A 26,251-nucleotide genomic window follows, 5' to 3' on the forward strand; every position below is an offset into this window, starting at 1 on the left:
TTCATAACCAATAAATCAAAGATCCACTTTGTCACACCATGGGTGTTTGCATGTTGCTATGATGCTGGAACCTATCCCAACAGCCTTTCAAATACCAGCAGGATCACCCATCGTGAATCTTTCAGACTAAAACTAGGTAGAAAGACCTGGCAGTCTACTTTTGATGGGAGAGGGGTGGGTGAAATGACTGGTGTAAATATTACAAATAGCAGTATAACATTATCTGATATAGTGATAGAAAATGAATTTCTCAAAATGGGAGTCACTCAATGTACAATTGGGGAAGAGCGGCCTTCAGAGTAGATTCCACATTAATGATGTGAGTGAAGTAAAGCTTTTGAGGGCCTTCAGCTGCTGATGGGGAACGACTCAAAATGAGAAGAGAAAGCAGCACACGCCCACAGGTAATCCGAAAGTGGACTGTATACGTAAGAGCCTATGAAAATTGGGAGTTGTGTGTAATGAAATGGAACACAGAGATATTGGTCTCCCAGGCTGTGTGAGCTGAAATGGCCTGGCATCGGCCGTTCGGAATCAGACAGTCATACGGTTTTCCGTGCCTGGAACGGCACCTTGAAGAGCAACGGCCTCGCACCCACTGTCAGAGAGAACCTCGAGCCCTTGGAGCACAAGGCTGTCGGTGATGGGATGAAACCCATACACATACAAGGAAAGGCGTTAACTTGACTATTTTTCAAATTTATGTACCAGTGACAGATGCCAAAGAGGGAGGCATGGATGATTTTTACCAACTTGTGCAGCTCTGAAATTGATAAAATATGCAATGAAATGCCTTGATAATTATTGGTGATTGGAATGCACAATATAGAAACAAAGGAGGATCCGCATTTGGAAAATATCTCCTTGGTGATAAAAACATCACCAGAGAGCACATGTTATAATATTGCAAGACCCATGACTTAATTGTTTCAAATATCTTTTTTCAAGAACCTCACTGACCACTATGCACATGAACCTAACCATGTGATATATGCATGAAACAAATGGACTGCCTATGTGGCAATAGACTATGCAGCAGCTCGATATCATTAGTTACATCAAGGCAAGACCAGGGGCAGACTGGGAAACAGACCACAACTCGTTTATATACAAATTCACGTTGAAGTTAAAGAAAATGAAAACAAGTTCACAAGATCTAATATACAACCTTGAGAAAAATCCCGCCTGAATGTAGAGTCTATTTCAGGAATAGAGTTGAAGCATTAGACAGCAACAACCTCGTAGACCAGGTGAGTTGTGGGATGACATCAAGGACATCAAATAGGCAGAAAGTAAAAAGTCGTGAAAAAGACAGTGAAGAAAGGAAAGGCCGGAGTGGATGTGAGAAGAGACTTTGAAACCCTGGAATAGATAGTAGCTATCTTGAACAGACTCTTGACCCCTTGAATCGACTTTGCTCTTGAATAGATGGCAGCCAATGTGAATGGAAGCAACGATGAAGCAAGAGCCTAATAGGCCTTTCCAGAGGGTAGCTCCAGAGGCTAAGACGATTCGAATGAAAAGTGTAAAAGCCCAGAGTTACAAAAGTGAAAGAGAAGACCGCCTGGCCTTTCTCAAGCTGAAAGAACTGAAAGGAAAAAAATTGAAACCTTGCGTTACAATATTGAAAAAATTCTGCCAGCAGAATATTGAATAACATGGGAAACACCGAAAGAAGATAAAAGAAAAACAAAGAATCAAAAGGAAGTAGTTGACATGCAACTGTCTCATGTGGTGCCCATGATAAAGAACCAGTGATACTGGAGGAAGTTCAAGCTACACCGAAAGCAGGGGCCCCCGAAACCCCCCAAAAAAACCCGTGCTCTAGGAGCTGTCAGAATTCCCAAAGAAGTGCTTCAAAAGGATGGAACCTGGAGGTGCTCGCTCACATGCCAGAACGTTTGGCAGGCAGCTGCTCGGCCACCCAAGCGAGAGAGATCCATAGTCAGACCCATTCCAAATAAAAGTGATCCAGCAGAATGCAGCTATTCTCAAGCAATATCATAATAACCCATAATTCCAAAGTAGTTGCAGCAATACAGCAACAGGGAACTGCCAGAAATTCAAACCTGCTTCAAAGAGGATGTAGAACAAGAGATATCATTGCTGATGTCAAATGGGTCTTGGCTGAAAGCAGAGAGTCTCAGAAAGATGTTTACTTACGCTTTATTATTTATTTATTTATGTCATTTTATTGAGCGCTCTTACAATGCTTATTACAATCCATACATCAATAGTATCGGGCACCTTTGTACATCTGTTGCCATCATTCTTTTCTAGACAGTTACTTTCTATTGAGCCCATGGTATCAGCTCCTCTTTTTTTCCCCTCCCTCCCTACCCCTTATTAATTATTTAAAGGCATTCTACTGTGTGGATCATTAAAAAATCTACAGGTAATATTGTAAAGAATAGGACTTTTAGAATGCATAATTGTGCTTATGTGGAAGCTGTACATAGACCACAAAACAAGGGGATACGGGATGGTTTAAAACCGGGAAAGGTGTAAGTTAGGATTGTATCTTTTGGCTATACTAATTCAGTCTGATTGCTGAGCAAATACTCTGAGAATTGGAGTGTGAAGGGGTTCCAAAAAGTTCATGGAAAAAAATGGGATACAAAAATAATGGAATATTTCTGCAAACCTTTTAAAGCCACCTCATCTAGGAAGAATTCGGAATCAGGATTAGAGGAAGACCCATAACCACGTGCGAGATGTAGATGACACAACCTTGCTGATGACGATCGTAGACCAGCCATCAGTATAGATTATACCTCAAGATAGAAAGTGTTTGTTTGTTCAATCTCCACACCTGGACCAATTAGCAGCATCACGATGAACAAAGAACAGATGGAAGTTGTCAAGGCTCTCCTTGCTTGGATCCCCGACGAACGGCCATGGAATCCAGTCAGGAAACCACACGATGCAATGATGGTACCAGGAAGACTCGGCTGTAAGAGATCTCTTTAATGTGCTTTGTTTTCAAATGTCACTTGGAGGTCCCAGGTGTAGCCAACCCATGCTTGTGAAAGCTGGACAATGAACAAGGAAGGCCGAAGCATTGTTGCCTTTGACCCATGGTGCTGACGGGAAACAGTGATTATACCGCTGACTGCCAGAAGATCAAATAAATCCATCTTGGAAGCAGTGCAGCCAGAAAGTTCCCTAGAATCGAGGATTGCAAGGCCAAGTCTCACGTACTTGGTCATGCTATCGGAAGGGATCAGTCCCAGGGAAAGTCAGCATGGTTGGTCCAGTAGTGGGTCAGCGAGCAAAGAGGAAGACCCTCAGCAAGATGCAGTGACACGTGACTGTGTCAAGGACTTACATAACAATTGTGAGCATGGCGCAGGACCAGGCAGTCTTCATCCTGTTGAACGTCGGGTGGCTCCGGGTCAGAACCAGCAACAAAGCACAGATTCCGAGTGGAGAACTACAATGGGGTAGTCCTCGGGAGTCCGTAAGACCTAGCCTGGATCGTGTGTCACGCTGGTTCCCCCGGTCCTTTTCTCCTTGATGTATACACCAAATAAAATGTTGTTCTCCCTCACTAACAGAAGAAAAGAAAAGCCGGGTTATAATTCTGAGCAAATGTTAGGAAGAAGAAAAACCCGTGAAGCCTGGGAAAGTGTTCCCACAGTGGGCCCGCCTATCTTTTCCAGGTCGCACAAGTTTTTGGCCATTGTTGTGACTACTTTCCTTCATTTCTTTCGGTGGAAAATGCTTGCGTTTTCCCTCCCTGGCAGATTTCTGCCATACACAGATTTCTGCTTTTGAAAGTTTTACTGTATGTGAGAGAAAGCCTATATACTGTCTGGCCTTTTGAAGGAAAAAAGAACAGGTGTGATTTGATATAGTAAGTAAGTTTGGGTTTGGGACACTTTCTCCCTGTTCTCGGTGGTACTAAAGTCATTTATACCTTTACCTGGGGCACTGAGTGCCTCTGTTTGTTCATCATGAAACAAAGTGATTGTGTCATTAATCTTTCAAACGCTGTGGCTTTTGGGATTAAGGGAGAACACATCAGTACTTTGGAAAAAAATATCTCCGGCTCCCATCTACGTTCAGGCTGATCTCATCCATTCGATTTCCCCAGTTCCATTCATTGATTTGATCAGAACTAGCTGTGAAAGTAGTGCCTCCTGGAAACGTGTGCGGAGTAGAAAGGACCTGCCTTCCAGTTTATAAAGTGCTCTGTATGAAGCTATATAAACATCACTGCCATCGAGTCAGCGCCCATTCAGAGCGTCTGCATAGGACAGGGCAGAGCGCCCTGTGGGTTTCCTAGACTGTAACTCTTTATGTAGGCAATAGAAAGCCTCACCTTTCTCCCAAGGAGCAGCTGGTGGTTTTGAACGACTGATCTTCCAGTTAGCAGCCCAATGCACTGTGCCACCAGGGTTCACAGTTGCGTTCCATTACTTGAATTTAATGAATGCCTTCTTAATGCCCATCATGGCCTGGGCCTAGGCAGCTTTGATAATAGCGTATCCGAAGAGGTGTATATGTTAATGAGTGTGCTGAAGGTGCCTACTCATTGGCCCTTCCTACCATCATTGCCTCAGTTATTTTACCCTCAGGTTTTTATTGGTAGAATTGGTCTTATTTTGCCTAATTTGTGCAATAGGTTCATTCTCAAATATTAATGTAGTTTTTTTAATTTAACTATTCAAGGGAGTACTTACTTTAAAAATAGCCCTGTGATGCATTCATTTTCAAAAACATGTTTGTGTGCCCAATTTGCTTTCAATGTAGTCATGTGAAAACACACAGAACCACAAAATACTTGTCTTCTTTACATGAAATATGGCTGTAAAGCATGCATGATAATGGGGGGTGGGGGGGGCAGGTACTGCACCTTCTGAAATTGGTTTCCACTCCAAACACGGCAACAACCCTACCCCCCACAAGAAGGGCCTGCATCTTCATCGGCCCTGAAGGAACACGATTCAGAGAAGCTGAAAGGGTTACTTTCTTCCTGGTTGGAGAAATGATCCATAAACCTGTCCAGCATGCTTGTCAGCCCTTCTAGAGCTACAGCTCTGTTTACACAACCAAGCCACACCAGCCTGAGTGTGTGTGTCCTTGTGGAAAGCACTCATCTTGTGCTAGGAAGAAAGCAAAACTTGTTTTTTAAAAATGCTGTGCATTAGCTGAGCTAAAACTCCTAAGGCCTACCTCAGTTCCTGGCCCACGAAGGAACTTATTAATTACATTCATATGCTGACTGACTGATGAGATGTCTTCATCTGCAATCAATCCTGTACTAGGCCTTCCAGAAACGGAGCCTTTAAAGGGGTGACGAATATAGAGGTTTGTGCAAAGGCTATGAGAGGCCCGAGGAATCATTGACTTGGGAAGTGATTTACAACACGGAATTAAAGCAGCTCCCTGCTTCTAGTGGACCTTGGGCCATGGCCTTTACCTCTCTGCATCCGCAGTGTCCTCATCTAAACTTTAGGGTACTTGTTACTGTCCTCACAGCTGTGGAGCAGAATAAATTAGCATATGTACAATGCCTAGATCACATTGTGAACGCTCATGAACGTTAGTGTGATAACAAGGATCATCCTTGTTAATGCTCATCTCTGACCACTGTTTGACCCCGAGAGCCGGGAAAATATGCTCAGCGAAGCTCCAGATGTCACGATGTATTGCCAGCTATCCTGCGTGTGAATGTGATGTCCGTGGTGCATCAAGGGTTGACCCCAGCAACTGGTTATTTTGGGGGGGAATAGGAGGGTTATTTCTCCCTATACACCCAAGTTATTGGAGGAAATCAAGAGACCCTCTTCTCCAACACACAGAGACAATAAATTAGTGAAACAGGCACTGCCGACTCTTCAAACAGGGCTTATTGACTTTCTCACCATCACCACACAAGGCTCCACTATCGTCTCCGCATTGTGGAAAGTCTTTGCGTCTAAGTGCAGGCCATCAGCGCATGCGCACAGGACTTGGGAAACACTCTGTCATACACAATTGACTGAGAAATGAGCCCCTTGATTTTGGATGTGAGGAGCAGTTTTAGACTCATTTTCATAAGTTCCCAATGAGATCGTCCATAGCACATTAGCACCGGGCATTACTTTTATTGATGTTATTGCCAGAATAGGACTGATTTATTGCAAGTGGAATGACCTAGCAGAAAGGTGCAGCAGGGAAACTGGAAGCCACGTTCTGATAGGCTCCACGCCTCAGCCAGTCAGAAACCAACACCTTATCCAGTCCCTTTTGAGCCCTGGACAACCCTCTCTGTCTCTGGCGCTGTCATTGTCACTCAGGACTCCTAATGCTCATGTGTCCTTTGAGGTTTTATCACAGGAACTTTTTGTCCCGGCCGTGGGGATATGGTGGTTTAATGGGTTACATGCTGGACTGCTTACTACAAGGTCAGCTGTTCGAGTCTGCCGCCCACTCCATGGGAGAAATGAGGCTTTCCCCTCCGAGAAAGATTTGCTGCCCGGAAACCCACAGGGACAGTTCTGTTCTGGGCCGCAGGGTCATTATGAGTCCGAATTGAATAATGGCAGTGAGTTGGGTGTTGTGTTTGCTATGGGGCCCAGCATTAAGTGGCTTATCTGATTTTTCTCCTTTAATCCTCAAAGTAACCATGTCACATAGAGAGGACAGTAAGGCTTAGCTGGGTAACTGGCCAATAAACAGGAAAGCAGGGATTCACACCCATTTTGCCTGGCTTACCTCTGGCTTCATTGTCACGGCCCTACTCATCCCCCATCACCCTCTGATGGATGAGTCTTTACAAATCCTACGTCAGAAAAGCAAGAGGCAGCATTTTGTGAGTGGAGGTAATTCGTTGGCTTTCCTTTTCAGTTCTGACTGAAGTGAAAAGGCTAGCTAGCTTTTTTCTGCTCTAAGATCATAAAGCAGCCTTTATGACAAGGCCAACAAATCTGTCATTTTCCCCTTAAGTCTTAAGCGTATTTAGAAGAGAATAGTTCCTGCTTTTTGCCAACTTTGCAATAAAAAGTCTGCTCACAGCTCCCTTTCCAATCAACTTGTTTTCCTCACCCTATATTGTTGCAATTAAAGTACAATTGACTGATTTGAGTGTGTGTGCGTGTGTGTGTGTGAGTGTGTGGATGTGTGTGCATTTTCTCCATTATAGTTTGGAAACTTCATGAAAGTACCCTGACAAACGGAGCAAGTTTCAAGAGTGACTGAATATTGCAGAATGTTCTTAGAATACTTGTTCATTCATGTTTAATTAACTTGAAAATTCCTATTTCACCTGTCTCAAACACATAAAGAACTATCTAAACTAAGGACAAAGAACATCATATTCTCTTAAATCTGGCAATTATGTGAAAAGAAAAGGCTCTTCTCTACAACTTCTCTACAAGAATCCGTTTCTGATGAGGTATGATGAGTGATTTGTTTAACTTCAGGAAGCAAAATATGGTTGCCTCTGCTCTGCTCCCACTAAGGGAACCAAGACAGCTCTGAAAAATGAATGGAAGATTCTTCACAGGGCAAAAGCCCACTGAGAGAAAAAAATAAACAACAGCAATCAAATTGGGGAACTAGAGGGACGATAGAGAACGATGGATTTATTTTTAAAAGCAGGAGGGAAAACTGTGAATGAGCCTGATTTACCCCAGAGGCTCAGGAACTGGCAACACCGGGAACTTCTAGAAGTACAAGTGATGAGAGCGCTAAGACAGGAAGATTTCGTTGAAAGACTAATAGGAAGAAATTTGTTCCTGGAGTGCCATCCCAATTCAGCACAGCCATTCCCTTCTTCACCCTCCCACCCCCCAAGAGTAAATGCCTTGAGTTTTATTCGATGAGAATCATAAAGTACAATGTCTCTGGGTGGAAGAACAGAGCAGAGTCCAACAGAGAGTAAGTGAAAGTTAGCATACTCCGCATTGAACCTGCCAGCCTCCTCCCTCCATCAGCCTCTGAAGGAAGCCGGGAAGCCAAGCTTAATATGCTCCTAGAAGAACACAGAAGTGGACCACATTACCCAAAGAAACCTGGTCGGAACTCTGTAATGACCCCCAAAGCCCACTCGTACAATTTGGGCACATACGCTATGAAGTAGCTCTGTAGAGCCACTTTCAGTCAAGAAATAAAACAGACACTTGAGGAAATGATCTAATATTTAGGACTACAACCTAACAAAGGGGGGAAGAGGAAATTATGCAATCAGGAAGAAGAAAATTTCCAAAATAAACATCATCATTAACACTATCAAAAGCCTTGAATGATATTGCACAAAGAGCAGCCATAGTGGAACAAAGAGCTCTTGATATGGCAGAGTATAATGTGAAGAATGCTGAATAGGCAAATGTATATTTGCATATCTATATCTATCTATCTATATATATATATATATATAAAGAATTTTACAGGAATGGAAAAACTTGGTGAAAATATTGGAAAATAAAGCTGATGAAACTTCCAGAAATCAATCAAGCAAGTGGTAAATAGAAAATAGATAAAATTACAATGATGAGCCCATATGATACAATAGCTGTTACAGAAAGAGGAGAGAGAATCTTAATTAAAGAAATAATCTCACATGATTTCTTTGAAGTTGGCAATTTGGTGGATGCTTGACTAATTATATTGGGATCTCATAACAGTGAGACAAAGTAACAATCCTACTAAGTTCCAGAGGGGTTAAGGAAGAGTTTTCATACAATGTGTATTATGATCAAATAATCAGAATGGCATCGGTTTTATTAACAGCAGCACTAGAAGCTAGACAGCAGTGGCAAAGCATCTTCAAAGTTCTGAAAGAAAACAATCCCAAACCTAGAGGACTATGCAGAGAAGTTGTCAGATGTCACGGTAGGTGTTGTTAGGAGACATGGAGACCATTCTGACCCATAGCAACCCCATAGCACATAGAACAAGACACTGCCCGATTCTGCACCATCCTTGCAAGTGTTCCTATTCTTGAGCCTACTGTTGCAGCCAGTGTCAACCCATCTCTTTGAGGGCTTTCCACACCTGCACTGCCCCTCTACTTTACCAAGCATAATGTCCTTCTCCGGGGACTGGTCTCTCTTGACAACACACCCAAAGTATGTGAGACAAAGTCTGCCCATCCTTGCCTCTAACAAGCACGCTGGCTATACTTCTTCAAAGACATCCATTTGTTCTTGTTGTCCGTGGTACTTTCGATATTTTTTTTCAGCAAAACAATTCAAATGCATCGATTCTTTTTTGATCTTTATCAAAGTGTCCAACTTTCACATGCAGATGAAGACATGGAAAATGCCATGATGGCTTGGATCAGGTGTACCTTAAAGTAACATCCTTGCTTTTCAATACTCAACAGAGGTCTTGTGTAGCAAATTTACCCAATGCACCTCGTCTCTTGATCTTTGACTGCTGCTTCCATGAGCATTGATTTTGGATCCAAGCAAGACAAAATCCTTGACAACTTCAACCTTTTCTCCATTTATCATGATGCTCCCTATTGGTCCAGTTGTGAGGACTTGGGTTTTCTTTCTGATTACAGCCCAACACGTAGCCACACCACCACTAGGGCTCCTGAGTTTTCTTTACATTGAGTTACAATCCATACTGAAGGCTGCAATTTTTTATTTTCACCGCAATTGCTTCCAGTCTGCTTCACTTTCAGCAAGCAACATTGTATCATCTGCACATTGCAGGTTGCTTATAAGCCTTCCTCCAGTCCCGATGCTATATCCATCTTCATATTAGCCAACATCTCTGAGGATTTGCTACACATACAGGTTGACTAAGTGTGGTGAGAGGACACAACCCTGTCCCATACCTTTCCTGATTCTAAACCAGGCAGTATGCCATTTTTTCCATTTGAAAAACTGCCTCGTGTACAAGTCCTGCATGAGCACAATGAGGTGCTATGGAGTGCCCATTCTTGTCAAGGTCATCCATCGTTTTGTATGATCCACACAGTCAAATGTCTTCTCATAGTCCATAAAACATAAGTAAACATCCTTCTTGTATTCTCTGCTTTGAGCCAAAATCCATCTAACATCAACAATGATATCCTTTGTTCCACATCTTCTTCCGAATCCGGCTTGAGCCTCTGTCGGTATACTGCTTCAACCTCTGTTGGATAATCTTCACCTAAATTTACTTGAATGTGATAGCAATGATACTATTCTATAATTTGAGCATTCTGTTCGATTACCTCTGGAATGGCTACAAATATGGATCTCTTACAATCAATTGGCCAAATATCTGTCTTCCCAATTTCCAGGCATAGATGAATCCTTCCAGTGCTTCATCAGCTTGCTGAAACATTTCAATGGACGTTACATAAATTCCTGGAGTCTTGGTTTTGGCTAATGCTTTGGATGCAGCTTGCATTTCTCCCTTCAGCACCATTGTTCTTGCTCATATGCTACCTCCTGAAATGGTGTAATGTCAGCTAGTTCTTTTGGGTACAGTGACTTTTCTTTCCATATTCGTTGGATCCTTGCTAGATCATTCATTAGTTCACCTGGAGAATCTTTCAATATTTCAACTCGAGGCTTGGATTTTTTCTTGAGTTCTTTTAGTTTAAGATATGCTCAGCAACCGTAACATGGGTGAAAGGAGACAGCGGACAGTGTAAGGTCTGAAAGTAATGATCATTTATACATTTCAAGGGTTCATGAGGGTGAGCGTGTGGGGGAGGGTTGAAAAAAGTGAGCTGATACCAAGGGCTCAAGTAGGAAAAAATGTTGTGAAAAGGATGACGGCAACATATGTACAAATGTGCTTGATACAATTGATCTATGGATTGTGATAAGAGCTGTAAAAAACCCCAATAAAATGGGTTTAAAAAAAAAAAAGATATGCTAAGCATGTTCTTCTCTCTTAGTTTTCTCATTCTAGATCTTTACGCGTTGCATTATAATATTTAGTTTTTTCTCCGGTGGCTGTCCTTTAACATTTTCCATTTAGCTCTTTGACGTCATCATTTCTTTCATTAGCTTTAGCTACTCTATGATTCAGAGTCTCTTCTGACAACCACTTTCATCTTTTCTTTCTTCCCCATCCTTTTAATGACCTTTTGCTTTCTTCATGGATGATGTTCTTGACGTCCTCCCACAGCTCATCAGGTCTTCTGTCATTAGTGTTCAGTGTGTCAAATCTGACCTTGAGATGTTCTTGACATTCAGGTGGGATAGACCCAAGCTCATATTTTGGCTCTTGGGGACTTGTTTCATTTTCTTCAGCTTCAACCTGAACTTACATATGAGCAGTTGATGGTTTATTCTACACTCAGCCCCTGGCCTAGTTTTAGCTACTGATATTAAACTTCTCCGTCGTTTAGCCCCACAGATGTTGTCTGTTTTATTTTTGTATATTTGATCTGGGAAAGTCCAAGTGCATAGTCACCTTTTGTGTTGTTGACAAAAGTATTGGCTAAGAACAAGTCATTGGGTTTGCAAAAGTCTCTCATTCAATCTCCAGCTTTGTTTCTCTCACCACATCCACGTTTTCCAACTCCCATTCCTTCCTCTGTTTCCTGCTTTTGCATTCCAGTCACCAAGAATTACCAACTCATCTTGATTCATATTTAATCCATTTCTGACTGAACACTTTGATAGAATTCTTCAGTTTTTCATCACTAGATTTTGTGGTTGGTGCATAAATTTGAGTAATAATTTAATTGATTGGATTTCCTTGAAGGCTGATAGCAATAATCCTATCACAGACAGCATTGTACTTCATGATAGATTTTGTGATGTTCTTTTTGACAATGCCACACCATTCCTTTTGATCGTGTTATTCCTGGCAGAGTAAAGCATATGATTTTCTGATTCAAAATGACCAATACCAGTCCATTTCTACTCACAAATGCCTAGGATATCAATCTGTCTGCATTCCATTTCATTTTTACCACTTCCAATTTTCCTACATTCATATGTTGCACATTTCAAGTTGAGATCATGAGAAGATTCCTGCACCTGTTAATCCTTATCTTGTGTAGGTGCCCCATCAGTAAATGAAGATCATAAGGCTCCACTCCCACAGGCTTTATCTCACTCATGTCACCATGATTGGTTGACTCCAATCTCAGAAATCAGTGCCTCCTCGGTCACATTTTGAGTGGCTTCCAACCCAAGGGGCCATCCTCCAGCACTCTCTCCCACCATGTTCGGTTTCCATTCATTAGGTCTTCAGTTTCTGACAATGTTTTGAAGCTAGGCCTAAGTTTTTCAGTGGTTCTCCAGTTGTTCAGTGGTTCTCCGGTCATAGACTGGTAGTTCCACTGAAGCCTGTTTGCTTTGGAAGACCTTACTGGCATTTGAAATACCAGTGGCATAGCTTCCAGTATCACAGCAACATACAAGCCACTGTAGTATGACAAACTGACAGGCAGGTGGTGAGTGTCACGATAGCAAATCGTATTTTCAGCTAGGCACGGTCTCAAAAAGCTTTCTTCTTTGTGCAGTCTTTCTAAGAAAGCTACTGGAAAACGTGTACCATGAAAAGTGAGGCATGAATCGTAAAGGAGAATGAGCTAGGGTTCAGGATGCAGAGGCACCATGAATACATGTGGAAAAGATAATGAAGGAGATTCCCACAATCTATGCAGGAAGCCCTAAAAGACAACCATTGCGGACAGTAGGAAGGCTCTGGGAGAATTTCCAACATGTCTCAACATGGGAGATCTGAGGAGTAGAAGGAATGATCCCACCACCTACTGCTCTTGAGTCTATTCTGGTGCATAGTAATAGAAAATTAAGCAAACAGTAGCAAAAACCAAGACCATTGATAGCTACAAAGAAAATCGTCTGTGGAAAAGAAAAGGTAATTCTGGTCTTCAACAGAGTTTTCCAAAGTGGATGCTATTGCCCCGTGAGGGCAGGGCAAAGATCCAGGGGTTGCAAAAACAGACAGCTGCACTTTATGCTAGCCTGTGGGCTACTGTACAAGAGCTCTTTGTTGCCAAGGGCACTGATTAATTATTTTTGAAAATGAGACAGTAGGCCAAATAAGTTTGGAAACTGTGGTCTACAACATGGATTGTCTGCATAGATGACTGTTTAGAGAGTAATTAAGCTTACCAATATTATGACAGAACTGTACATGAAAATGGTGGCATGTAGATGTATCTATATCGAGTTTGCTAAAGAAGTAAAATCAGCAACCATTTCATATGTATATATATAGAGAGATATTTATCTCAAGGAAATGGTTCATGTAGTTGTAGAGGCTGTCAGGTTCAAAGTTCGTGGTCAGATGTCTGACTGGAGACTTCCCTTGATTCCCATCAGCAGGGATTGATGAGCCCATAGTCAGTCAGTCAAATGGCAGGCTGCTGAATCATAGCCTATAGAGGTTAATGACTACCAGGATCACAAAGGCAGTAAGGCAGGCTGCTGGCTCAAGTGTAAGGAACTGGAGGGCAGATGTGGGCTAGAGGTAGACCCCAGATCCAGCAGCAAGCAGGAGAGCTTTGGCAGAGCATCTATATATATTGGAAGCAGGCCACGCCCATGAGAAAACTCCCCTTTGATTAACTACTCATAGCAGAGACCATCATAAATGTGATTACATCGTATCAGATTTCATGGATGACACCATCATAACTAGCAAACCACTGAGAAACATCACCCTGCCGATTTGACACACATCCTGAAACATCACAACACGTAAGAGAATTAAACTCATTTTTTTAATCATAGAAAGTAAGTCGAGAAAAACTAAAACTGAAATAATTAAGTAGTCACTGTTACCTGATGTTTAGTAATGTGGGATAAATGCCAAAAGAATAGAAAGTGGTTGCATCTGCAGAAGCAGAAAGTGGAGAACTGTTCCGGGAGGACCTTTGACCCTTTAAAGTGTATCCATATGTAATTTGGGTACCAATAAGAAGGAAAGTTGAGCTCTCTCCAGCCAACACCAAGCAGTGTGTTTCTTCCAGGACCGATCGCACAGCCATCACAAGACTAAGCTAAGAAAGGGCTACCACAAGAAGTGCAGGTATGACGGGGAGTTCACACAAAGGTTGATCTTGACCACACACGCAGTTCTTACAAAAGGAGGCCTTCTGGCTAGATGTGGGGAACTTCCGGAGCTGAGTGTTGCTCCTGTGAAAAGCCATCACCCATGCTGTCTACGATGATCCCAATAACACGCTGGTCTCACCTTAACCCTGGTGAAAAACGATCACTCTCATTTACAACGCACCACACAGCTAGTGAGAGGAGTCCCACTATGAACTCTCCTGAGGCAGCAAGAAGGAGCCCATCCTGACTCCTGAGGAGGAAGAGGCTTTAAAGGAAAACGAACTGTTAAGTTCAAAGGAAGAAGAAAGTAAAGCCAAAGGAAAAGGAATCCGCAGCCAGCAGTCTCCTGGGGAGCAGTTCCCACAGGGCGAGCTGCGTGCCTGCAGCGCTTGGCGGCCAAGTCGATGGCTCCATGCTAAGGGGCAGGAGCTGAAGTTCTAGCTGAAGAAACTCAAAGCCTGGAAAGTCAAATCAATGTTCCTCCTTCCCATCCTAACTCCTGTATTGAAAGCACCTATGCTGTTTTGTAAAGGGCACGGGGGTGGAAAGGGAAGATGGCAAGGACTTTTCTTATACAATTAAACACGGGCAGCTGTTATCCGGCTATATGATTTGGGAGAGTGGCTCCGGTGACATCGTGATCCATGGATTGGAAAGGAGGTGGAGCTCGGACATGGATGAGTTCTGGAAAAGGGTACAGAAGCATCAGAAAATGCCAGCCCTGGCAACCGCAAAATGACTGATGTTGAAGATGGAAGGGAAGAGTTTGGACTGACATTATTTAGTGACATGACATAGGAGTGGGTGAAAGGCCCTCGTCACATGTAACCTGGGGTTCCCCATTATTGCTCTTTCTCTCGTCAGGCGTCCAGGCCTCTGGTTGTCCAGTTAGGTTGCGATCTCAAGGAGTTGTTATTGGTTGCTTGGGGGAGGGAGGTTGCTATTTGTGTTTGTTTGTTTGTTTGTTTGTTTGACAATTTCATTTTGTGTTCCCTTCCTAAGTCGCACTCTTCTTTTTTTAACAAAGGAACTACATTTTATTGAAATTCAGTTATCTAAAGATTTCCAATGTGTGGTACAATAATACAGGAGCTTCTTAATTAACACTTGCTTTAAAAGATATATGGGCAAGCCTTATAAGTTAAACATATTTTAAAGTGAGAGTGTATGTGGCAGAGGAAGTTCCTATTGAAGAATTTCTATCGAAATTATTCGGTGAAATTGGTTCCACTGTCATAGTATGTCCCTGTTCTCATCCATCCCCTTCTGTCTGAAGCATTTTTAAGTCACTCTCTTGACTTATTGGGTGTGCTTCCTCCCTTCCTCCCCACATGATGTGTGTTTATGACTTTCCAAGTTAAGATTCCCTCGCAGGGGGAAAAACTACTTGCGGCCAAATCACCTCTCGGGAATTCACAGCCCTCCCTCTCCTTTTCTTAGGACACTTCTAAGGGTTTTCGTGACCAGTGCCCTGAGTGGAAGGGCCTGGCTTGCAAGGGGTATTCACTAGATATTTGTTAAAGAAGTCAACGGTTCTGCGGAGAAATCGAATGCAAAGCTCTGTGCGTGGAGCCCTAGTGGTACCCTGGTTAAAACGCCCGGCTGCTAGCCCACAGGTCGGCAGTCTGAAACCACCAGCGGCTCCTCGGGTGGAGCAGGTGGCAGCATGCTTCCGTGTAGACTTACAGCTTTTGAAACCTGGTGGGGTCGCTCTGAGTCAGAATCAACTTGAGGGGCCTGGGTCTGGGTGAGTAAGTGATAGTGAATTCTCACACCAAGGGTTACAAACTCAGAAGTACTTGGTCATGAAGCCAGCCATGAGTAACATCAGCCTAATCAGGACAGTGGCAATGGGAGATAGAAGATTCCATCTAACGGGTGGAGTAGGAATAAGTAAATAAATAACTAACTTACTAAATAATGTTAGTCCAAACTCTTCCGTTCCATCTTATCCAGCGTACTGGATAAGAATAATAACAAAAGTTTGCATTGAATGCATCCAATAGAGTGACCCCATCAAATAACATGTAATAATTCACATAATTCTTACAAGAAGAACTCCACGAGGTGGACGCTGTTATTCTTGTCACTGTTTTGCAGTAAAGGATTTAGGGTCTCTCAATTCTAGTAGTGACCAGGCTCAAGGATGGGCCTAGTCAGTGGTGGATTCAAATAATTTAATAGCCAGTTTGCTCCCCTACTGACTTTTAAGTATAAAAAAAGATATACTGAAAGGTAGCGTATTACACAGTTAATACTTAAATAAAAACAATAAAAGAGGTAGGTATACATTAAAAAAGGATAAGGAATGTAAATTTGGGTGGCTGCCCAATAGAGAGAACTCTGATTCCAAGTGCCATTTCAACCACTGGTTTGCCAAACTCAACAAAAAATTAGGTGTTGGTTTTCCCAAACTGGCATGAATCAAGCAAATCTCGCCGCTGAGCCCAGTGGGTTATGCCTTGGGCTGCCATCCACAAGGTCAGCAGTTCAAAACTACCAGCCTCTCCATGAAAGAAAGACGAGGAGGCTTTCTACTCCCATAAAAAAATTACAGCCTTAGAAACTCACAGGGGCAGTTCTGCTCTGCCCTCGAGGGTCACTACGAGATGGGATCACCTTGATGGCAGTGTGGTTGGTTGGGGTTTGGGGAGGATCAGGGGGCAGATGCAGGGCACAAGTTGTAGGGCTTAACTAGTGTACCAGACAGCCTATTAAATTTTTGTTGTTGTTGTTGTTGTTAAAAAAGTAGTACATCAAATGTTCTGTTTTGATCATTTTCAAGTATATAATCCATTGTCATCAACTGCACTCACATTGCTGTGCATCCGTCATCACGACCTGTTTCCAAAACCTGTCATCACCCCAGACTCTAGCCAGGAAGTAAACCTCCTCATGCCCCTCTTCCCCAGCCCATAGTAATGTATGTGAATCATCGTTCTGTCTCTGCGCATTTATCTGTCCTGGGTATTTCAAATTAATGGGATTTGTCCTTTTGAGTCTGACTTATTTCACCAAGTGTAATAGTTTTGAAATTCACCTATGTCACAGAATGTATGTGAATTAGAACTCCATTCTTTCTCATGGAAAAATCATCCTGCTGGGCTGCTAACTGCGAGCTCAGCCATTTGAACCGCCAGTTGCTCCAAAGGAAAAAGATGAAACTGTCTACTCCCCTGAAGATTGACAGTTTTGGAAAATCACAGGGCTCTATCCTATAGGGTCATGATAAGGAGCCCTCGTGGTGAAGTGGTTACGAGCTAGGCTGTGATCCACATGGTCAGCAGTTTGAAACCACCAGGAGCTCCACAAGAGAAAGACCGAGCTTTCTACTCCAGTAAGCAGGTACAGTCTTGGGGGTCGTGATGAGTCAGCGCTGCCAGCATGGCAGGGAGAGATGGACACTTGAGGAATCAGAGTTGACTGAGTGACTGAGTGAGTGAGACTTATGCCAGTATTGTTTATCTACTCAGCACCTCTCTAAACTCTGAGGAGAAACTCTGTCTGCCTGGAATCTTGTCACTGGGTCAGCCCTGACTATAGCAACGCTGCGCACAAGACGACACAATGCCTAGGTCTGGGCCGTCTTCGTGATCATGGCCACGCTCAAAGCCATTGCAGCCGCGGGGTCGTTTCAGTGCCTTCACACCAAGAAGACTCATCTTTCAGTGCTACGTCAGACAGCATTCTATTGGAGACTCGTCTTTCAATGCTAGATCAGGCAACAGCGTATTGCGATGGACCGGATGTTCATTGGCCAATTTTCAAAAGGACCTGAGCAGCCCTTTCTTCCTGGACTGACTTAAAACAGAAGCTCCACTGAAACCCATCTTCCCTGAGTGGTTCTGGTGTCTGAGATCCGAGAGGAGGTCAAAAAGTATTGCTACTTGGGTTCCAGCTCACACATGCCATGCATTTCTTACAAGCAAAACGTGTTCAAGCATGTCCGTGTGATCAGCGACTGGCTACAGAGAAGTCCTCTCTGAGGAATGCTCTCTGAGGAATCTTCGTCTCATTAGACTACCTTCCCCCACCAAAAAAAACCAGAAGTCCTGTCAAAATAGGGACTCCTAAGAGCATCTGCTGGACCAGTTAGTTCACAGCAGAGAGGGCAAGTCATGGTGCCTTGAAGGCATTCCAAAATCATGATAGATTTTCTTAAAGGAAGCAGATGAGGACGGGGGCTTGTTATTAAGAACTTTTAAGAAAATGGAAAACTGCGTCAGTGAGCTGAAGGTCAGGAAGTTTGCAACCAGAACTCTTTCCCCATCAACACTGAGGGCTGTCCTGAGATAGCACCATTGGGAAACCGCCAGCCTATCTATCCTTCAGCCCTGACCTTGCCACTTCAGACTTCCTTTTGTGCCTAAAACCCAGTCACCGGTGAATAAAGGACACAATTTAAATTTTTTTTAAAAGAAGAAGAAAGAAAAGAAAAGGAGCATCATTTGGGTCCCTGGAGGATGCCAGAACGGCCATTTGAATGGGCAGAAGTAGGAGAGGGCAGAATTCATCAGGAAAGGACTAGAGAAACGAAGCATCACCCTCAGACGTGTCTAGATGGAGGACATTTTAAGAACCAGTGGCTTCACATTTTGTTATTTTTATTGAAGAACCATTTCTAGGATTTTTGAAGCAATGCCTTTGGATCGCACACTGGTAGCATAGCTTCCAACACCACAGCGACATGCACGCCAACACAGTGTGCAGTGTGTCAAGCTGACGGACAGGTGGTGGCTAGGAAGTCTACCAATTTTTCAATGTTGGCACTAATTCAATCTAATTTTTTTATTAATCATTTTATTGGTGGCTCTTACAATTCCTACGACAATCCATCCTTCAATTGTATTAAGCACACATGTACATATGTTGCCATCAACATTTCCAAAACATTTTCTTTTTACTTGAGCCCTTGGTATCAACTCCTCTTTTTTCCCCTCCCTCACCCAACCTCCCACCCTGGTGAATCCCTGATCAATTATATATTATTATTGTTATTTCATGTCTTACACTATGCGCTGTCTCCTTTCACCCACATTTCTGTTATTCATCTCCCTGGGAGATGGACTATATATCCAGCCTTGTGATGGGTTCCCCCTTTCGACAGCCCCCCTGCCCCCACCATCCCCCCACCCTCAGGATATCACTACCCCTACTACTGTTCCTGAGGGGTTATCTGTACCAATGTGTGTACTCCGGTCTAGCTGGACTTGTAAGGTGGAACTGTGTCATGGTAGTGGGGGGGGGAGTCAGGGGGGCAGAGGGTGGTAAGGATTCAGGAACCAGAGGAATGATATATGTTTCATCGGTGCAATACTGCACCCTGGTTAGAATTCAACATGTTTAAGGCATTACAAATCGAGCAGCTTCCCAGATAGCAGAGGATGAAAATACGGTGCCGGTTGGGTGTGGAGGCCCTGACTGAGTCCCAGGAGCATACAGGGCCAGAATTCTGTTTGTGGTTTGTCCAGGGTCAGGGACTGATTGAGAATTCTCATCACTCCACCAGGCATCTGCTCTGATGAGCCTGGTAAGTGTGAGGTGTGCGCTTGGTTAAAGGAGAGGGGAGAGTGTGGGTACCATACATGTCTGTGTCATCCATTTGAAGTTTCAAACCTCTCTGCAAAGATTCGGATTTCCCAAGAGTTCATAGTGCCCTTTTCCTCTGTTACAAAGACGACCGAGGTGGTTTTGATGTACTGGACTACCTCGACTCTTGCTGTCTTTCACTGACCACTTCAATGGGTCATAGCTGTTTTAAAACACCCACGGAAACTATCTATCGGTTACTCTGCTTGGCAAAATACTGTAGAAATGCATTGGCAAATGCTAGAAAACCTGTACTTGCCAGTAATGACTAAGGTTTTATTTTGTGTCCTCTGCCCAGAACAGTTTGCAGTTCTGAAACAGGACATGCATGAAAATACTAGATGTTCTTATTTCTCTCGAGGAATTATACCAGTCATTGAGTGCAGGTTTAGCTTATGAATTAATTGTAACAAATAGAGCATCTTGCTTCCTTTGCCAGAATCTAAGAATGGTGATTGAATGAAGTCTCATTAATAGTTCCTATAGATCAGTGTAGTAATGAATATTTTGCTTTTTTTCTGCAAATGTGCTGTGATATTAAACCATCTGTTCTTGTGCAAAAACATTTTCCTAGGATTCAGATGGGATTATGGGATATGATATGGTTCTGTGATTATTATAGGGTGATCAAATTGTTTGTAATAAAATCTTACTTTAGGGGCCTTTTAATGATCTTTAAAAGGAAATCACTCCAGGCTTCAGGTTGGCAAACATCCCCTCTCAGAGGCAAATTGTTATTTTGTGGCTTCTTGATAAATGTTGGTGTGGTTCATTTAAAGTATCAGATGTCTCAATGAAATACATAGTTTCTAGGGCAAGATGATATTCTTATGCCTGTGTGAACTGTAAGGAGCCCCGATGGCCTTGTTGGCCCTTGGGCTGCTCACCACAAAGTCAGCAGTTCAAATCCACCCGTTGGTACAAAGGGGAAGCAGAGTATGTCTGCTCCTGTGAAGGTGTGCAATCCCGGAAGCCCTGCGCAGGGTTCACCGCCGTGAGTGGACTTGAAGTTAGTGGGAGAGTTTGGTTTGGATGTGGACAATAAATCATTCTCAGGGTCAGTTCCAAGTATACTCGCTTTTGTTTTGTTTTGTTTTTTCTAATTGCTCTGTATTCTCATCAAATGGAAAAATTTCTAAGAAACATTATAAAGCCCAAAGCTGACCACTGTATGGAATGATAATTTAATTTACCTGTAAAGTGAGTGCAAGTTACATCACGCATCTTTAGAATATAAACATGTCTCAGGATATAATTAAGTAGCAGAAAATGGTCACAATCAGCAGTTTGAAACCACCAGCCGCCCTGTAGGAGAAAGATGAGACTTTCTACTCCCCAAACGATCCCCCGCCATGGAACCCACAGTGGCACTTGTACGCTGTCCTAGAGGGTCACTATGAGCCACGGCTGACTTGGCAGCTCTAAGGCCGGTTTGGGCGGGTTGTCCACCAAGCAAGAAATCTATGGGAACAAAAAAGAATGTTAATTAGTGATCCCCATCCAGTTTCCTACCTATTACAGGTGAGGAATATGTCACATTTCACTGACAATGGTGTCTTATCATTGGAGAAATGGAGGAAAGGGTGGAAGAAAGGATCATATATCAATCCTTCGTTGATCTTAATATTTTCCTGTTAGGGTATTCAATTTTCGCCTCCCCTCCTAGTCACCAATTAAAATGGATTTTGAATTGATGGACAGCTCTTGTTATTAGGCTTTCTCTTAACTACAAATCTTAAATAGCTCTGCTTTCATTGTCATCAGTACTGTACACAAACATCATTTTAGATCGAGAATAATGTGTGTGCTGTCTAATTCATTTGCTGATCATCTTTGCTTTCAACACAAGCTGCGCTTGTATTAACGGTTGTTATTAAACAGGAAAATACACAGTTGTGGCCGATCCTGGGATATAAAGATGTCACTATTCTGTCTTCATTATTACAGCACCATCCAGTAGAAAACCAGGGGACCCCCTGGTCATTTCAGATATCAAGAAAGGCAGCGTGGCACACAGGTAAGGAAAATGGACTGACTGACCCATTCCCTGACATCTCTTAAATCAGCAGCAATGACTTGATTCACACCGTAGGCAGACCCTGCTAATGGATTCCTGGGCTCACGATATCATGTACCAGTCAGCCACTACTAATCAATGAGATTTGGCATCCCGTATGGCAATGGCCGCTATGTTTCCCCCTCGTGTCAATTTATTTCTGGACATACTGCAGATGCTATTCAACAGGTAGTGTTTTCAAGGTCTCTCATGAGTCCATTATAAGTTTGCCTTCACTAAGCATCTTCTGTCTTTCATTTTCCAGCTTAAAAATTGAAAGTGGTCTCCCTTATAAGAGGCACCCCAGGAGAGAAAAGCCTATGGACGAGGGTTAGTGCTGAGCATGTCCTTGAACCTGAAGCAATGTCCAGATCTCTTCTTTGCTCTGAACCGCCCCAAACTCAGCATGTCTGGGTTTTTTAAAAGGACCAGTGGACACTAACCTCCTAGTCCCACCTTCCAAATCCCATCGCAATCAGGAGCACCCAATATTGCACCCATCAGAAATATTTTTAAATGATGAGAAGAATGTGTTCTTGTATCAGGCTGTTAACTTTTTCTTTTTCAAATAAGGACATGTTTAAAAATCCCATCTATGCTGGTATTAATTTCATGAAAGAAATGCTATTTTAACATTACAGAAGGATGTTGCATGAATTACAGCATGGGCTAAGTACCGGGACAAAGAGCTTCTTAAGTTTGGTGGTTCAAACAAAACAGAAGTAGTTTCTCAGACAGCAGCTGGGGCGTAGGAGGCAACCCAGCGCTAGGGAGCAGCCCTGCCATCTGTACCAGCTGGCTCTGGCCGTGCCAGTCTCTAGCCAGAAGGTGTGGGCAGGGAGAGGCCACGGCAAACATCATAGGGAACAACCAAGAAGTTTGCATATCACTTCCCAATTCCAGTGCCAATTTTCTCTCACAGCTAGCAGCCACCGAAGCTGGGGCTGGGACTGTGAGCCCATGCAGACACCCCACAAAAACTCTGCAGACTCTGTTAACAAAGAGCAGGGACGATGCTGAGAAACAATTCACACTGTCACAGACATCGTGTTTAAAGGAGAGTTAGTTCTTCATGATGTGTTATAGCTGTGTGTGTGTGTGTGTGTGTGTGTGTGTGTTCATACACACTATTGCTGTTAGACATTGTGGAGTCTCTTTTTTGGCTTCTCGTGACCCCCTGAATCAGAGTGGAACTGCCCCATAGGGGGATTTTTTTGAACCCCACGTCTTACTCCCACAGAACCCCTGGGGGAGTTTTGAACCATCAACCTTTTTTGTCACCAGCTGAGCACTTCCCTGTTATGCTGTCAGGGCTCTTTCCACAGGGACAGATAAATGTACCTACTGCATTCTCATGACAGCCTCATTATGGTGCACCTCGAAAACTCTCTACAAGATTGCACGGTCCCTGGTGGGTACCAGAGTCCAAATGGCCATTTTCTGGAATCATGTGTTCCTGTCCCCGGCCCCCTGCGGCAGCCCCAGGTGCAGGTGGCAATAGCAGAGAGGCCACACTTGAGCTCTCCCTAGCTCCACCGCACCTGCCCCCCCTCGCTCCCTGGCCCTCTGCGGGTGCCGGGTGGCCCACGAGCAAACATAGAGCCACACACGGCGACGCCTAAGGACACGTGGGCCTCTGCAGACCCATTTCCTCCCTCCCAAGTAAGCTCAGGACCCTGCAGGGGAATGCCACCGCAGCCACGCAATGAAGCTGGGGAAAGGAGAGGCGGGCGGGTCATGGCGGCGGTGGTTGTAAAAGCCTTTGAAGAACCTCTTTCCCTCCAAAGACAACCATCGTGCTATTATGTTTAATGTCCCTTTAAAGGCCCAGTGTGGGGCTCATGATTTATCAAGCAGTGCTATGTATACATTTCCTCCCAGAACTGGAACTCTGGAACTTGGGGATAAGCTGCTTGCCATCGACAACATCCGGCTGGACAACTGTTCCATGGACGACGCTGTCCAGATCCTGCAGCAGTGCGAAGACCTGGTGAAGCTCAAGGTCCGCAAAGACGAGGACAACTCAGGTACTGACGGCAGGCAGCCTCAGTGACGGGGGACTCCTGTCGCGCCGTCTGTTTTACGTGCGCAGTGTTTGATGCACAATAGCTGCTGAGTGGTATGGCAGCCGTGCTTGACATAGTCACAAGGGCCTATAAATTGCATCTTGGGAGTATTGTGTGAATTTCAAATAGTATAATTGAGGTATTTTGATGATAGAAACATCATTATAACTCCATTGATTTGTTTTGAGAGATGAGAACGAAGCAGTCACCCTGTACCACTCTAAGAGAATGGACCCAGTCATTTCCCAGTCTCTGGGGCTGTTTAGATTACAGAATTATAACCATAGTGAATGTCGGGGGGTTTATTTTTACTTCATGCTGTAAGCAGTTCATCAGTTTATAAAACCATAATGTGACTTTATTGACTGCCTAGCATGTATTTACCATTTTTATTTTCTAATTAGATTGTCCCGCCTACATTTTTTAAGATTTGAGTAGATGGTAAGACCCCAGAGAGCCTTATGCATCGTGTCTTCTGGTTTCAAGGAAAATGCCTAGAAGTAGAATTGCTGGGTCGTAACCAAAGGATTTGTCCCCATGTGCTTATGTCGTGTCGCTCTATCCACTTGTCTTGCCTCTGGTGGTGTGACTCCAGGTCTGGTGCGTCCTGACCTCAGAAGCACCAGAAGAGCCTGTAAAACACAGCTCCTGGGCACGGCTCCAGTGAAGAGCTGAGAGTCTGCCTTCCTAGTAACGTCCAGGTGCTGCTGCTGCTGCTGCGGCCCAGTGGCCATCCTCTCTATCGCATGCAGTGGAAGCCCCTGGAGATGTGTAAGATAAGCACTGATCGTGAACTGAAAAGAGCCTATTCATGAAAAAAGTCAGGTAATGTGGGAAGTTTTAGCAAGTGATAGATATTCATGGTACAAAATGATAGCTATCCACAGCATAAATATTTAACCTAAAACGTTACCAGTCTTATGGGGCAAGCCAGGGCCTTCCCTATGAAGAACTCCCTGCCATTGAGTTAGAACTCTATTCTGACTCATCATGGCCCTACAGGATAGAGTCGAGGTGCCCCTGTGGGGTTCCTAGACTGGCACTCCTGATGAGAGGGAAAGCCCCATCTCTCTCCCTTAGAGCAGCTAGGGGTTTCAAACTGCTGACATCATGATTAGCATCTCACTGCAAAGCCACTACACCACCAGGGTTCCTTCCCTATGAATACGATTCTGTGATTTTTGCATTATGGGAACCCCCACCCCTGCCTTAAAACCAGGCCCTTAAGGAACCTGGTGGCATAGTGGGTTGCGGGTTAAGCTAGTAACCCAAGACTAGCAATTCAAAGCCATCAGCTGTTTTGTGAGACAAAAATGAGGCTTTCTGCTCATATAAAGATTTACATATAAAGAAACCCCCAGGGGCAGTTCTGCTCTGCCCAGAGAGCCCGATGAGTCTGAAATGACTCACTGGCAATAAGCTTGTTTTTTTTTTGTTGTTGTTATTTTTTTGCCTGGGCCCTTAATATGGATAATGATCTCCAGTTTTGTTCTATTTTTCCCCATGCATTGTTCATGTCAAGAATTTAAGTAATATGAGAGGATGCAACAGATTGATAGGAAAAAAATTATTAAAAGACATGGAATTTTTTTCAAAAATCTTTTGAAGCTTCCTCATATGAATGTTTACTGTATATTTTTATTATTTTCCCCAATGTTTGTTTTTGTTTGTGTAAAGAATAGTAATTTTTTTAAAATGGCCCCTTAATCCCTTTCCTACCCTTGTGGAGTCTTCCCAAAGCATTTAACTTTGACTTTATAGACCCAATACATTCGTATCTCTGAGGAGTTTTGAGATTAAATTACATAACTACAAGAACAAGTGCAAAGAGCTTAGAAAAGGATGATGGCAACATATGTACAAATATACTTGATACAATTGGTGTATGGAGTGTTATAGAGCTGTAAGCGCCCCAAATAAATGATGAAGAAGAAGAGGGAGAAACAGTGCAAGCAGCAGCAGCATGCCGCTAGGGTTTTAAGCTTACACGGCAAGTCACGGCAGAAGTGCTCATGGCGACTAGAGAGAGAAACTCTTTGTCTTGAGAATTCCAGGACAGTGTCCTATCTTCTACCAAGAGCATGGAGAACCACCGTGAATGCAAAAAATCAGTTAAGGAAAGGTTGATGAGAAGAGTTTCTCTTCTGTACAATTTCATCCCAACTAATCATGAGTGGGATGAAATCAAATACTCTGGCATCTCCATAACCCCAAATCATCCAGATCCAGCATCAGGGCCGCGCCAGGCCATGTGTTCAGCATTCCCATTCAAAATCAGAACAAGTCGGTAGTTACATTCATCAGTGCAGCTGGTCGTGATGTTTGCTTCCAAGGACACTTTTGAGAGCCCGCCTTTGAAAATAGGCACAGGTTTGGACTCATTGTGATTCCTCCAGCAACGGATTTTCTGTGCCAGCGTTTGCATCCCTCTCCTGACGAGCCTGCTGCCCGGTGCATTTTCTTCGGGGGGATGTATTTCAAGAGGAGAATAAAGCCTCCAGCCTGGGTCTGGGTTCTGCCTAGGGAAGAAGCAAAACCCTGTGGAGAACCCTATTTTGCATAATTTG

General features: G+C 43.5%; 1 protein-coding gene across 1 annotated transcript in view; it reads left to right on the forward strand.

Annotated features, from left to right (window-relative positions):
• Nucleotides 1-26,251, forward strand: part of GRIP1 (glutamate receptor interacting protein 1) — a 232,348-nt gene that overhangs the window by 142,347 nt on the left and 63,750 nt on the right. Inside the window, exons 14-15 of the mRNA XM_045288907.1 lie at nucleotides 21,510-21,579; nucleotides 23,500-23,645. Coding sequence (XP_045144842.1) covers nucleotides 21,510-21,579; nucleotides 23,500-23,645 — 216 coding nt within the window. The remainder of the gene's footprint in view (nucleotides 1-21,509; nucleotides 21,580-23,499; nucleotides 23,646-26,251) is intronic.

Source organism: Echinops telfairi, unplaced genomic scaffold, assembly GCF_000313985.2.
Source record: "Echinops telfairi isolate 266 unplaced genomic scaffold, ASM31398v2 ScPeMD7_2;HRSCAF=8, whole genome shotgun sequence".
Taxonomy (NCBI): domain Eukaryota; kingdom Metazoa; phylum Chordata; class Mammalia; order Afrosoricida; family Tenrecidae; genus Echinops; species Echinops telfairi.